At 44.6% G+C, this 12,216-nt stretch overlaps 1 protein-coding gene across 1 annotated transcript in view; it reads left to right on the forward strand.

Moving 5' to 3' along the window:
- Positions 1 to 12,216, forward strand: part of PIK3AP1 (phosphoinositide-3-kinase adaptor protein 1) — a 92,503-nt gene that overhangs the window by 65,682 nt on the left and 14,605 nt on the right. Inside the window, exons 10-14 of the mRNA XM_033130765.1 lie at positions 2,134 to 2,229; positions 4,541 to 4,735; positions 7,834 to 7,899; positions 9,313 to 9,518; positions 10,862 to 10,934. Coding sequence (XP_032986656.1) covers positions 2,134 to 2,229; positions 4,541 to 4,735; positions 7,834 to 7,899; positions 9,313 to 9,518; positions 10,862 to 10,934 — 636 coding nt within the window. The remainder of the gene's footprint in view (positions 1 to 2,133; positions 2,230 to 4,540; positions 4,736 to 7,833; positions 7,900 to 9,312; positions 9,519 to 10,861; positions 10,935 to 12,216) is intronic.

The raw sequence follows: 12,216 nt of genomic DNA on the forward strand, positions 1-12,216 counted from the left end.
TGCTGCGTTGAGAAGGAGTCCGAAGCCAGAAAGAATGCTATGATGGATTGATGATGTTTGCTTTGATTTGGAGTAGGGACACGGAGGCCAATGTACTTGCTGTTCCTGGTCTAATTCAGAGATGATTATGTGCAATTCAGTACAAAAACAGTGATTTTATTTAAAATGTAAGTGGAAAGAAAATCATTCTTAGGAAACTTTCTTTCAGGTAGTACATCCAGAGACTCAGTGGAAGCCAGAGCCCCACAGCAGGCCAGGACTGCTGAGTCCACGTGTGGACACGACGGGCTTGTTGAGTGTGCCCTACTCCCTGTGCCCTACTCCCCTCACCAGCCCAGGATAGGAAAGAAATTCATGGCAGGCTGACTACACTGATATTTGGTCCCACTCGTGGTAGGCAGAATAGTGCCCCTGATCTGTGAATATGCTCGATTCCATGGCAAAGGGGAATTAAAGTTGCAGATGGAATTAAGGTTGCTAATGAGCTGGCCTTACGGGGAATATCCTGGATTATTGGGGTGGGCCCGGTATAATCACAGAGTCCTTAAAAATGGAAGAAGAAATCAGAGGACAGACCAGAGATGGCACCATGAATAGAACTCAGTTCAGCCAAGTTTTCAGCCCAACATTGCTGGCTGTGAAGATGGAGGAAGAGGGCCCCAGTACCAAGGAATGAAGGTGGCCTCTAGAAGCTGGAAAGGGCAAGAAGACAGATCCTCCCCCAGCACCCTCAGAAAGGAATGTAGTCCTGCCAGAACCTTGATTTTAGCCCAGTAAGACCCATTTCAGACTTCTGAACTATAGAACTATAAGATAATAAATTTATGTTGTTTTAAGCCACCAAGTTTGTGGTAGTTTGTTACATCAGCAATAGAAAACCAATACACTATGTAGGTTACCCCAATATAATGATAATGATAATCATTAATATTTAGTGCCTGGCACTGTTGATAAGCATTTTATAATAAGCATTGTCACAGTTGGCTCAGACAGTCTTCCTGTGAGGTAGGTACTGTTATCTATCCCCACTTTACAGATGGAGATCTAGATGCTCAGTAATATTAGACAAGCTAGAAAGAGCCAGAGCCAGGACTTGAACCCAGGTCACTGAGATACCGAAGTTCATGTCTCATTCACAACCCTCAGGCTCATTCCTGGACCACCACATCAAAAGGTCTAGATATGTTCATTTAAATTGGAAAGAATGGGCTTAATTTTTAAAATATATAACCGTGACATTGTTTATTTATAACAGCAAAAAAATAATAATTGGAAGCAGGATCAAAAAACAATAGATAAATTGTGGTTAATTTAAACAATGGAACATGATGCAACACTTTAAAAGAATGTATTGGCCATTTCTATCAACATAGTACCATCTCAGAATCATAATTAGTACCATCTCAAAAACATAAGAAGTCTATTTTTAGGTCACCCATTTAATTGGTTGTATATAAGGAGGAAGCACATTGACCTTTCTTTCACTGTTAAGCACAAATCCATGGAGACCAAAACTGTGTGTGAAAACCATTCAATTACCACAGCAGATTCTACTCAATCCCGAGTAACCAGCAGTGCCCCATTACTTGATGACTCTGAAATACGTGTTTTGGGAACAAAATATCAGCCTTGTGTTAAGAGTAGAGCTTTGATATTATCAAGAGGTTGTATTCACTAAGTCATATCACACAATCACTGGGGACTCATTTGCTTAGGCAGAATATATAGTTTGAAGTTGAGTAGTGTACTTTGAGGGAAAAAAAGATTTCGATCTAATCATTATACACAAATATACTGTTTCCTTACTACTTTGATCTTTAGGGTCCAGTTAAATATCACATTTCTCAAGAGTACAAATTTGCCAGATTGTATGCTCTTCAACTTCAAACTACATTCATACTTTTTGAGTCGTGTGGCCCAGGAAAGGACCTGAGGGTTGTGAGTCTTGCTGTCCTTTGTACTCCACACTTACTGGGTATCCTTACCGAGTGGATGGATGCATGGATGCATTGATGGGTAGATGAATGGATTAATGAATTCTTGAAACTTTTGGTTGTCAAAACTTGTCTATCTCTAAAATCTAGCCTGTTTAGAAGAACAACTTATAACCTCTTAGTCTCCTTTTCTTTCTAGATGTTGAAATGCTTCAGGCCAGTACATCTAACCCAATCCCTGGAGACGGTTTCTCTAGGACCACTAAGGACTCTATGATCCGCAAGTTTTTAGAAGGTAAGTTGCAGCTGTGAGCAGGGAAGCAAGAAGAGGGAAAGAAAAACAAATGTAAGACATTGCCTTGTTCCATATGAGGGTTTCTCCACTCAAGGAGTGGGCTGCCATGTACATGGGATATGGTTTGATTGAAGGTACTGTATAGCCCCATAAGCTCCCCCATCAGCTTGTTACAGGGAATCCAGAAGTTTCCACCACTGCAGCTACTCATTTGCATAAACAAGTTACCTTCGGCAAGACCTCTTTGTAAATGCACGAGTTTATTTTTATTTATCTAAAATTTATTATTGAGTACTGACTATGAGCAAAGCACTATTCTGGATATTGGGTTGCAGGGACACAAAGGAAAATAAGATACAGTCAATGTCCTCGAGACTTTACTTTCTGGTAAAGGAGGAGAATACAGGGGAATATTACACAACTGTTATTAATCGAGGCTATATTTCATAGTGGCTGAGAACACGGGCTCTTATCTGTACTCAATTCCACCCCCCACACCCTACTGCCCCAGTTAGCTGGAAAACCTTGGGCAAGTTTCTCAACTCTGGGTCTCAGTGTCCTCAGTTGTAAAAGTAGATGTACGGGTATGTTGTGAGAATTAAATGAGTTACTGTACATTATACCTCAGAGCAGGGCCAGGCATTAAACAGCAATAAAGATTTATTATTGTTGTTTTTCTTATTGTTATTGAAGGTTTCAAAGGTGGAAGTTGTTAAAATGTCTGGGTAATTCCGTAACTCTGTCCAGTCATTTGTAATTTATGGTGGCGTCTGTTGATCAAATAGGTATAGAAAGGAGGGTGCTAAGAGGATAGGACTCAGGATGGGAAAAGTAGTTTTGACAATGAAGAGGAAAGAAAAGTTGTAGGCAATGGTAGACAAACTACAGCCTGGCCAGCTGCCTGTTTTTGTAAATAAAGTTTTATTGGAACACGCCACACCCATTCATTTAGTATTGTCTATGACCGCTTTCACACTATAAGGGCAGAATTAAGTACTTAGGTGCACGAGGGACAGGCAGTGTGGAAATCAGTCACCCTGTAGGTGGCAGGCAGCTCTCCCAGGAAACTTCATTCTGTTAGCACCAGACAAGCCTCGCCAGAACTTTGTCATGCCTTTGTACAAGATGTTCAAAGGTAAATAGATGAGGGCTTTTCCATTCATTGGAAACTTCCTGAGGGCGGAGCCTTGGGACTGAGAATGTTCTGATGTGTTGGGACCAGCCTGGTGAGTCCTCTGGACACAGGACACAGGGAAGCCAAGAGCAGTTTCCCCACAGCTCAGAAGATGCAACGAAAAAAATTCTTGATAAATACTGGATTGGAAATCCCGTAGGAGGAAGGCCCAAGCTTTAGTTATTCCTGTATCTCAAACAGGTATATAATAAAGATGTGTTGAATGAATGGTGCTAAGGAGAAGGAAGGGAAAGGAAAGCACCTACTATGTGGAGACATTGAGCTGGGTGCCTTCCCTTTATTATCTCATTTTGTCCTCACAGTACTCCTGTGAGTAACTCTCAGAGGGAAATCAGGCTCAGAGAGGTCATATAACATGCCTGAGGTCATATAGCTGGCATCTGTAAGGGGCGGATGTCATACAAAACCAAGTCTACTGAGATTCCCCAAGCCAAAAGGACACTGCTTGGGTCGCAGCACAGAGCATTTCAGCCTGTCACCAGGAAGGAGGCAGAGAAAACCTGAAGGCTGTGGGACTCCAGGGACAGAGGGTGGGAGGTAAGCTTCAGGTCTAAATCTTTCTGGTCGGTGGGAAACAGAGTGAGAACAAAGGTTGCAAAAGAAGACGTATAACGTGCTGGTTAAGAGCGCAACCTCTGGAGCCAGCTTTCTTGGGTGCCAGTCTGGTTCTAAGTGACTCTGGGCAAGTTATTTATATTTCCAAGTCCCCAGTTTCTTTATTTGCAAAATGAGAGTAAGGGTTGTAGTGACTCCACAGCGTTGTTATACAAGCAAAGGAGATAATGTGGGTAATGCACTTGACACAGCGCCGGCACAAAGGAAGTCCTCAGTAAGGGTTTGGGTTTGCTGTAGTCATTTTGCTGCTGAGGACGAGGGTCTGTTGGTGGGGGGGACTCTGGGCCCCCCTCACACTGCTGCCCAGGTCCCGGGGGGTGGTTCTACGTCTAATGGGGTGAATACCTGAATCCCAGCAGTAAAACTGAGATGACGGAGCCTCGTGCTCACTTCCTTTTGCTGCCCTGATGGGGGCACAGGAAGGTGACATCAGTGTGTTCTCAGTTGCTTTGCAAAGGGTTCCCAGCCACCTCTTTCAGTCACCTTTGGCTGTGTTTCTAGGCAACAACGTGGGAATGGCCAGTTTGGAGAAGGAGCTTCACTCCCTTGATTCGGACGATGTTTATCACACAGTGGATGACGATGAGGCCTTTTCCATAGACTTGGCCAACAGGCCCCCTGTCCCAGTGCCCAGGCCTGAGGCCAGTGCTCCTGGCGCTCACCAGTTGCCTGACAATGAACCATACATTTCTAAAGGCAAGTATGGCAGGGAATGATGCCCAGCGGGGTCCTCAAAGCTTCTCAGAAGGAATTCCCTGGGTCCTCCAGCTTCTGAACCATCACTCAGAGACCGTCGCTTTCTGAATGGTCTCCAGCCAACCCTAGGAAACAGAGTCAGAGCTTGGGGCAGATTTTGAAGCTAGATGAGGAGCAGTGATCAGATTAAGTTCTGGCCTGCCTGGAGGCATTCCTGTGCAGCATGAAGACAGAGGTAAACAAGATTTCCCTCTCCTCCAGAATGCCAAAAATCCTGCTAAATTTTTATCTCCTGAAACTCTTCTTGTTATTATTATTATTAATTTTTAATAGTGAACATTTATTGAAATAAACCAGTAGTGCCCTATCTGGAACATATCATTTAATTTTTACAATATTCTATTAGGTAAGGACCATTACATCCCCATTTTACAGATGAGGAAAATGGAGGCTTAAAGAGATCACTTGGTTACCAAATAGCAGAGCTAGGATTAGAACTCGGAGTCTGACTTCACAACCCTGGCTTTTAGCCACTATGCTAGGCTGTCTATATACCTACATTAATAAAAATTGGTGAGAATTGGGTTTTGACTTCTTCATAATGGTCCCCGGGACATCAATTAGATACTGATAGCATTGTCAGTTTCACCATCTTTCAGGACTTGATTGTATTAATATGATTACAAGTACTATAAGAGTACAAGAATGGCCAGATCTGTGTGCCTGACCTTCATTCCATTTTTAATAGTATAAGCAGGTTGCGAAAGGTGTGGCAAAAAGAGATCATAAATTGGGGGAGGGACAGCCCCAGGTAATCGGGCTGGGGTCTTCAGATGAAGTACAGGATACTCAAGTTTTAGACAAACAGCAAATAATTTTTTATTGTAAGTATGTCCCAAGTATTGCACTCTCTTTCTGGTCTTGGTTTTGGTTAAACTTGGCAACCCTAAATTGGGCAGAAATACAATTGAGGGATATTTTGCATTGCTACGTGCTGTCAGGCTCCTGGCTCACCATCTCCTTGGGTAGCACTCCTTTGGCATGTGTAGCGGACACTGTCGGTGCCCTGCCCACATCCTCCTACCTCTTTACGGTTCTGTGCCCACTGGCTGGACCCTGCCTGTCAGGACCTGTGTCTCTTAGCCGATGGCTTTCTTTGGCAGCTAAAGCCACCTCTCCCCTCCTTCATGACAGGCTGGAAGAGTTGGGGGGTTAACACCCCTGGACACAGCCCTCAACCGATGACTGATGAGGATTGGTGGATGAGTGTCCCAGCTTACTTGACCCTCCCCTGGGAAAATTCTGGGGTACATCTTCTATATTGCTTTCTAGAACTCCCCAGCCTGCCCACTGTGGTAACCTACTGGATAACCCACTATTTATTGCTTTATCCACTTTCCTGTATCACCTCCATCACTTCCCACATAGTCTATATGTATTTGGGTCCTGGTCCCCATGTCTGCTTCTAAGGGAACCCCAATGAAGAAGCATGCAAATATATATTGGTAATGCCTAAATGGCAGAGGGGTGAAGGAGAGGGTGTTGATGGCACGGCTCATTGTGGGGAGGCAGTTGGGAAAGGACACAGGTGATTCCTAAGAAGTCCTGATGGACTTGCTAAGAAACTGTGGGGAGGCAAAGGGAAGGAGAGAGGCAGAAGATGACAAAAAGGGCAGTGATTGGAGGCCTGAACACCTAGGTTCATGTCCTAGCTCTTACATTTTTCAGCTGTACAGCATGGGACATTGGGTAAGTCACTTCACCCTCTTTAGCTTTAGTTTCCTCATCTATACAATGAGTATCATAATAACACACACACACACACACACAACACACACACACACATACACACACACATACATATGTATGCATATGTATGTACATATACTGTGTTCCCCTGAAAATAAGACCTAGCCGGACCATCAGCTCTAATGTATCTTTTGGAGCAAAAATTAATATAAGTCTCATTCTTATTTTGCTATAAGACCTGGTCTTATGAAATATAATATAAGACCGGGTCTTATATTAAAAATTTTTGCTCCAAAAGACGCATTAGAGCTGATGGTCCAGCTAGGTCTTATTTTCGGGGAAACAGGGTAATATATATATATGTACACATGTATATGCACACATTGATGCTTGTATCATAATAGTACCACTCTGCCAGAGCCTTACTGTGAGAGTCAGATGGGGAGCCACTTTATAAACTGTAAAGCCCTGTACCAGCATCACTTGTGTTAACTAGCATGCCAAGGTATTGCTGTCCTAGTGGCATCAATCTCAGGGTTTAGATGTGACTAATGATAATAAAAGCTAACACGTGCTAGGCAGTATTCTAAGCGCTTTCTATGTATTAACTCATGTAATCCCCACAATAACCCAAAGAGGAAGATACTGTTATCATCCTCATTCTACAGACAGGAAAAGTGAGTCAAGGAGAGGTCAAGCCTCATGTTCAAGGTCCTGTGGTTCACAAGTGGCAGAGTCAGGATTTGAATCCAGGGCGTCTTGTGCAGAACCCAGGGAGCCTTAACCACGATGCAGTCCTACCACTAAGTGGACATTTGTCACTTCCCACTTTTCCTTACTAGCCTTTATGGGTCTGTCACTCATGAGTGACTTCATCTAAGTCCCTTTGGAACTATGCACACGTTGTACCTGTTCCACCACTCCGAGTTCTGTCTTACGGCGCTTGTTGACATGTTAAGTGGCACTTCCTTTGATTCTCAAACTGCAAGATGTTCCACAGCTACCTTTAGATATTCAGGAGTCCAGCCCACGTCCTCGTTCACACCACCCTTCTCTTTAATGATCTTGTAAATGGCCACCATGTCCTCTGGCTGGTTTTGTCTTTCTGGGATTGAGACCTTGTCTGTTTGGGGTCTTCATCGCATAATCCCTGCAGCTTCTGCCCATTAGTTGCTCCTACTAGAGTTTTGATTTACAGAACTGCATACAGTGGTCCAAGGTGTGAGATCATTGTGATTGTTATTTTTGTGCAAGGTTTTGGTATTTTTTTGGTAAATGCATAAGTATTATAAAGCCCTTTAGAAAGAAATCTGATTTGGCTTTTACCTAGCATATTCTTTATTTCACAGTTTTTGCAGAAAAGAGTCAAGAGCGGCCTGGGAATTTCTATGTTTCCTCAGAAAACATCAGGAAAGGTAAGCCGGATGTCCTCAGCTTGTATTTGTATGACCTCAACTTTCAGGTGGTAGAAGTGTTCATGTTTCAGTGATTACAGATGTAACAGCAACTCCTTAGCACTGAAAAAAGCAGAGAGGTCCAAGAGATAACCTTGGCTGGAGCTGTGTGAGAATCCTGTACTGATGAGAAAGGGAGAGGAGAGGAGATTGAATATTGTACAAATTGATCATGCCAAGGGCATTAATACACTATAAAGTGTCTGCAACAGCAGACAAAAGCACAATCTAACCATTCAAGTCAATCTCAACAGGATGAAAGTGGCCAACCAGCATCCAGTCTTTACCTAATGATACAGTCCCCCATGCTATTTACTTACCTTATCTGTCCTAAAGTATATACTAACTCAAATCTTATTCAAGAGATGTTTTGTTTGCCACTGGGTAACTTCTTTTTTTTTCCAAAAGACTTCTTAAGGAAGTTTGAGGAGACAAGTGCTCTTTTCTTCTTGATTAGTTTCCTTGTGCTAAACAGAGGCATTCAGTATTAGCCCACTGAAGACTCTTTTGCAAAGGAGCTAGGCCAACATTGAAGCATTCGAAGGCATCCCTAAGGACTTTGGTAGTAGGTGATTGGAATTAGTTGGCTCGTACATCTTGTTTTGTCCCCATACTCCGTCTCTCAATACAATTAAAAGCAGACTTGAAGAGGGTAAACTTGGGAGAAAGGTGAGTGAGTGTGTGTAGACAGATGAGTTGGGAAGAATAATAGATCAACTTGTTTGAGGCTTTTTCAGTACCCACTGGCAAAGCCATCTCTCTTTTCCCCTTTTTGCCGTCTCCCTGAATCGCAATGCCCAAATTGGGTCCTGCTGGAGAAATGTAAAATCGAGGATAACCCTGCATGAATTGAACAGTAAAATGTTAAGTTGTCCCCACATGTCCCAGTGGCCCCATCACTTCTGCAAGTAGCTTGTTCTCCACAGAACTTAGTGGCACAGTCTAGGGAGAGAGAGAGGACATTTTTGCTTGTCACAACTGAGGAAGGGGGTGCGATTGGCATTTAGTGGGTAGATGCCAGGGATGAGGCTAACCATCCTATAGTGCCCCACACAGCAGTCCCCAAACAACAAAGATGTACCCAGTCCCAAATGTCAGTAGTGCCTAGGTTGAGAAGCTGGTCTACAGGCTTCTCAGACATTCAGACTTGGGGGATTTTGTTGACTCATCGCAGATTTTATATCGCCCTAAAATGTTGTGACCTTGTCTGCTCTCTGATTCCGTGTCATCTCTCCCCTTCTTGGTTCCACGTGTAATTGCTCTTTTGAGACACGTCCTCTTGAGTGCATGGCCAGCCTTGTTAACCCCACTCATCCAGTGGGCTCTCCCCTTGGAGGTGCGAGCTGTCAAGCTGAGTTTTGTCATCCTTTCCAGAGCCTCCCGTCAGACCATGGAGGGACAGACCCCAGTCGAGTATTTATGACCCTTTTGCTGGGATGAAAACGCCAGGCCAGCGGCAGCTTATTACTCTCCAGGAGCAGGTGAAGCTGGGCATAGTCAACGTAGATGAGGCCGTGCTCCACTTCAAAGAATGGCAGCTCAACCAGAAAAGGCGGTCTGAATCTTTTCGCTTCCAGCAGGTAACTGGCTCCGGATGGAATTTGTTTCATGTTGTTTCTCTACTAGACAGCAGTGGAGGGCTGCCTTGTGTATGACTGTCACTGAGTGCCTGTGGCTGGGCCTGTGAACGTTTCTATGAGTGTCACAGAGGTGAACCTGTTACCTCTAGTCTGTAACCACACGGCTCCCTGGCTGAGAGCTGGATGGCTTTCCTGGTTGTTGTGCGGCTAGATTTCAGGAACAAAGACTCAACTGTAAACCCTAATTCTGTGGCTGCTACTTCCCTCTGCGTGTCGCTCTATGCTTTTGCTTTTCAGCTTTTTTCTTTTCAGTGTCGTTCTCTGTACTCGTAGTGGCAAGACTCCCACAGAACTATCATGCTTTAGAACTCAAAGAGAACTTGGACACCTCCCAAGAAATATGATTAAATGAACAAAACAAGTCATAGATATAAAAACACCCAAGTTAAAACATAAACACACACACACACAACTTCCTGTGTTTCCCTGCTGCTTCCTGGACCAAGCTCAGGCTCTCAGCTACAGTCACAACCCAAACAACCTTTCCAGTCTGGCCTGGCCTCCTGTGGCTCCCTCATGTGAACCTTCTGGATGTTGGGATGTTAGTCCCTGGGATATATTCCCTAGAATGCTCAGACATTTCACTTTGAGGTAGTTGTTTATTGACCAAAATAGCAACACATTTTGACCCTCACATGTCTATTCAATATTTATCAAATGACTGTAATAGATCAGACTGCAGGATTACAGAAAGGTACAAGACCTGGTCTCTTGCCCCTCAAGAGTTCACAGTACCTCTGAAGAGATGCCACACACACACACACACACACACACACACACACACACGGCAAGGCAGCATACATAGCCCAGTGCCAGATGGCATGGACAGTCACTGAGGAATGGAGCAGGCTTTAGGGAGAAGGCCTGGAACAGACTCACGGAGAGCAATGGATGTCCCTCAAGGTCAAGGTCACAATGGTGTAAAAACACAGTCTCAGAGGCAGGAATATGCAGGGCGTGTTTGTGCAGCTAACAGACTGGCTTGGCTAAGGGGCGTGCAAGGAGGAGGGCAGTGGGTTATGAGGCTGGGAAGGAGCGGGGAACCAGAGGAGAGGGAAGACACAGTGTTGTGGACAGAGTGTCTTTCCTCCAGGCACAACTTCTGAGAGTACTTGGATTTCTCTGGGGGCCAATTGCAAATGCACTCAACCTCATTTGCATGTTGGAGATGTTATGGCAACGTGATGTATCTTGCAAGCAGCATAAAATCAGAAAGAAACTCTTAATGCCTGGGGGGTTTAATTTTGATGCATACTTTCAAAACAAACTACATTTTTTTCCAGGAAAATCTTAAACGCCTAAGAGATAGCATCACCCGGAGACAGAGAGAGAAGCAAAAATCAGGAAAACAGACAGGTATGTGGCTTCCTGGGGATGCTGCCTGTTGGGGACTTTGCTGTGATCTGTTGTCCTTGACTCGCCTTCTGCTGTGGGCATGTGTTACCCTGTTTACATAGCTGGGTCCCTGACTAGACTGTGAGGCCCTTTTGGGCAATGGCTTTGTCTTGTTCCTTCTGCATGTCTAGCATCTAGCACATAAGACATGTCAGCAAATGAATGGCTTGAACTCTGCATCCCTCTACCCTGCCACTCAAAGAGGATGCTAATGCTTTCTCTCCAGGCACCTGACTCTCCCCTTGGCCTTCTGGAAGACATGTTTTAGAAAACCCCACTTACATAGTGCCTGTTTCTGAATCAAGCAGGGAACTATCCATCCCAATTGGTGTCCATCCCACGCACTGTTTCCGAAGTCCAGGACCCAGGTATAGCAGGGCTCCTGCCATGTGTAGTGTGGATGCAATAGCAGGGCCATGAATTCGTTGTGCACACTGAGGGCCAGGCCTCTCTGCTCCCCTGACCATCTTCCCCCAGGTGCCACCCACGTGGCACCATCACCCCTGAGCAAGGACTGGGCATTTTCCCACATTGCATATTCTCCCTGAGAGCCTCTGGCATGGTAGGTCTCCATGGTTTACACTTGCCAGCCTTATACCAAGAGGAGCTGGCAAGAAAAGGCTCTTAGAGGCTCTTAGATCTTGAATGGAGCTCCATTACGTAAAGAACTAAGTTTGTGTATAACTTATATAGTGTGTCTCCAGCTGCCACGAATAGCCCGACTTCCCTGGAACCTGGTCAGGCTGGTAACACCCCAGTCTTCACATAGGACATCTTCCTGCCGCAGGCCTCTTCCTTCTCGCCTATATGAAAATTAGTAGGCTGTAAAGCCCAGCCTGGCAGCCCCTTCTCAGTGAAGCCTTCCTGGACCACTCCAGGCCATTTTGTTCCTTCCTTGTTTAAGTATCTGTAGAATCACTATCCCTTTCATTCCATGGCACTTTTGCTGCCTCTGATTACTTCATTCTTTCATTCAAACCATCAGCAACTCCCAGAGGGTCTGCCTCTAAAATGCGTCTTAAATCTGATGACATCTGACCATCTCTCGTGCTGCAGCTACAGCCAAGCCACCATCAGCTTTTCCTGGATTAATGCAGGAGCCTCTTCAATTGTCTCCTCATGTCCATTCTTACTCCTCTACAATTAATTCTACAAACTGCCGCCTAAGATCTTTTAAAAATAAACAATCAGATCACGCCAGTTCTTTGCTCAAAACCCTCCAGGGTCTCTTATCCGATCCAGA

The sequence above is a fragment of the Rhinolophus ferrumequinum genome, chromosome 16, assembly GCF_004115265.2.
Source record: "Rhinolophus ferrumequinum isolate MPI-CBG mRhiFer1 chromosome 16, mRhiFer1_v1.p, whole genome shotgun sequence".
NCBI lineage: Eukaryota > Metazoa > Chordata > Mammalia > Chiroptera > Rhinolophidae > Rhinolophus > Rhinolophus ferrumequinum.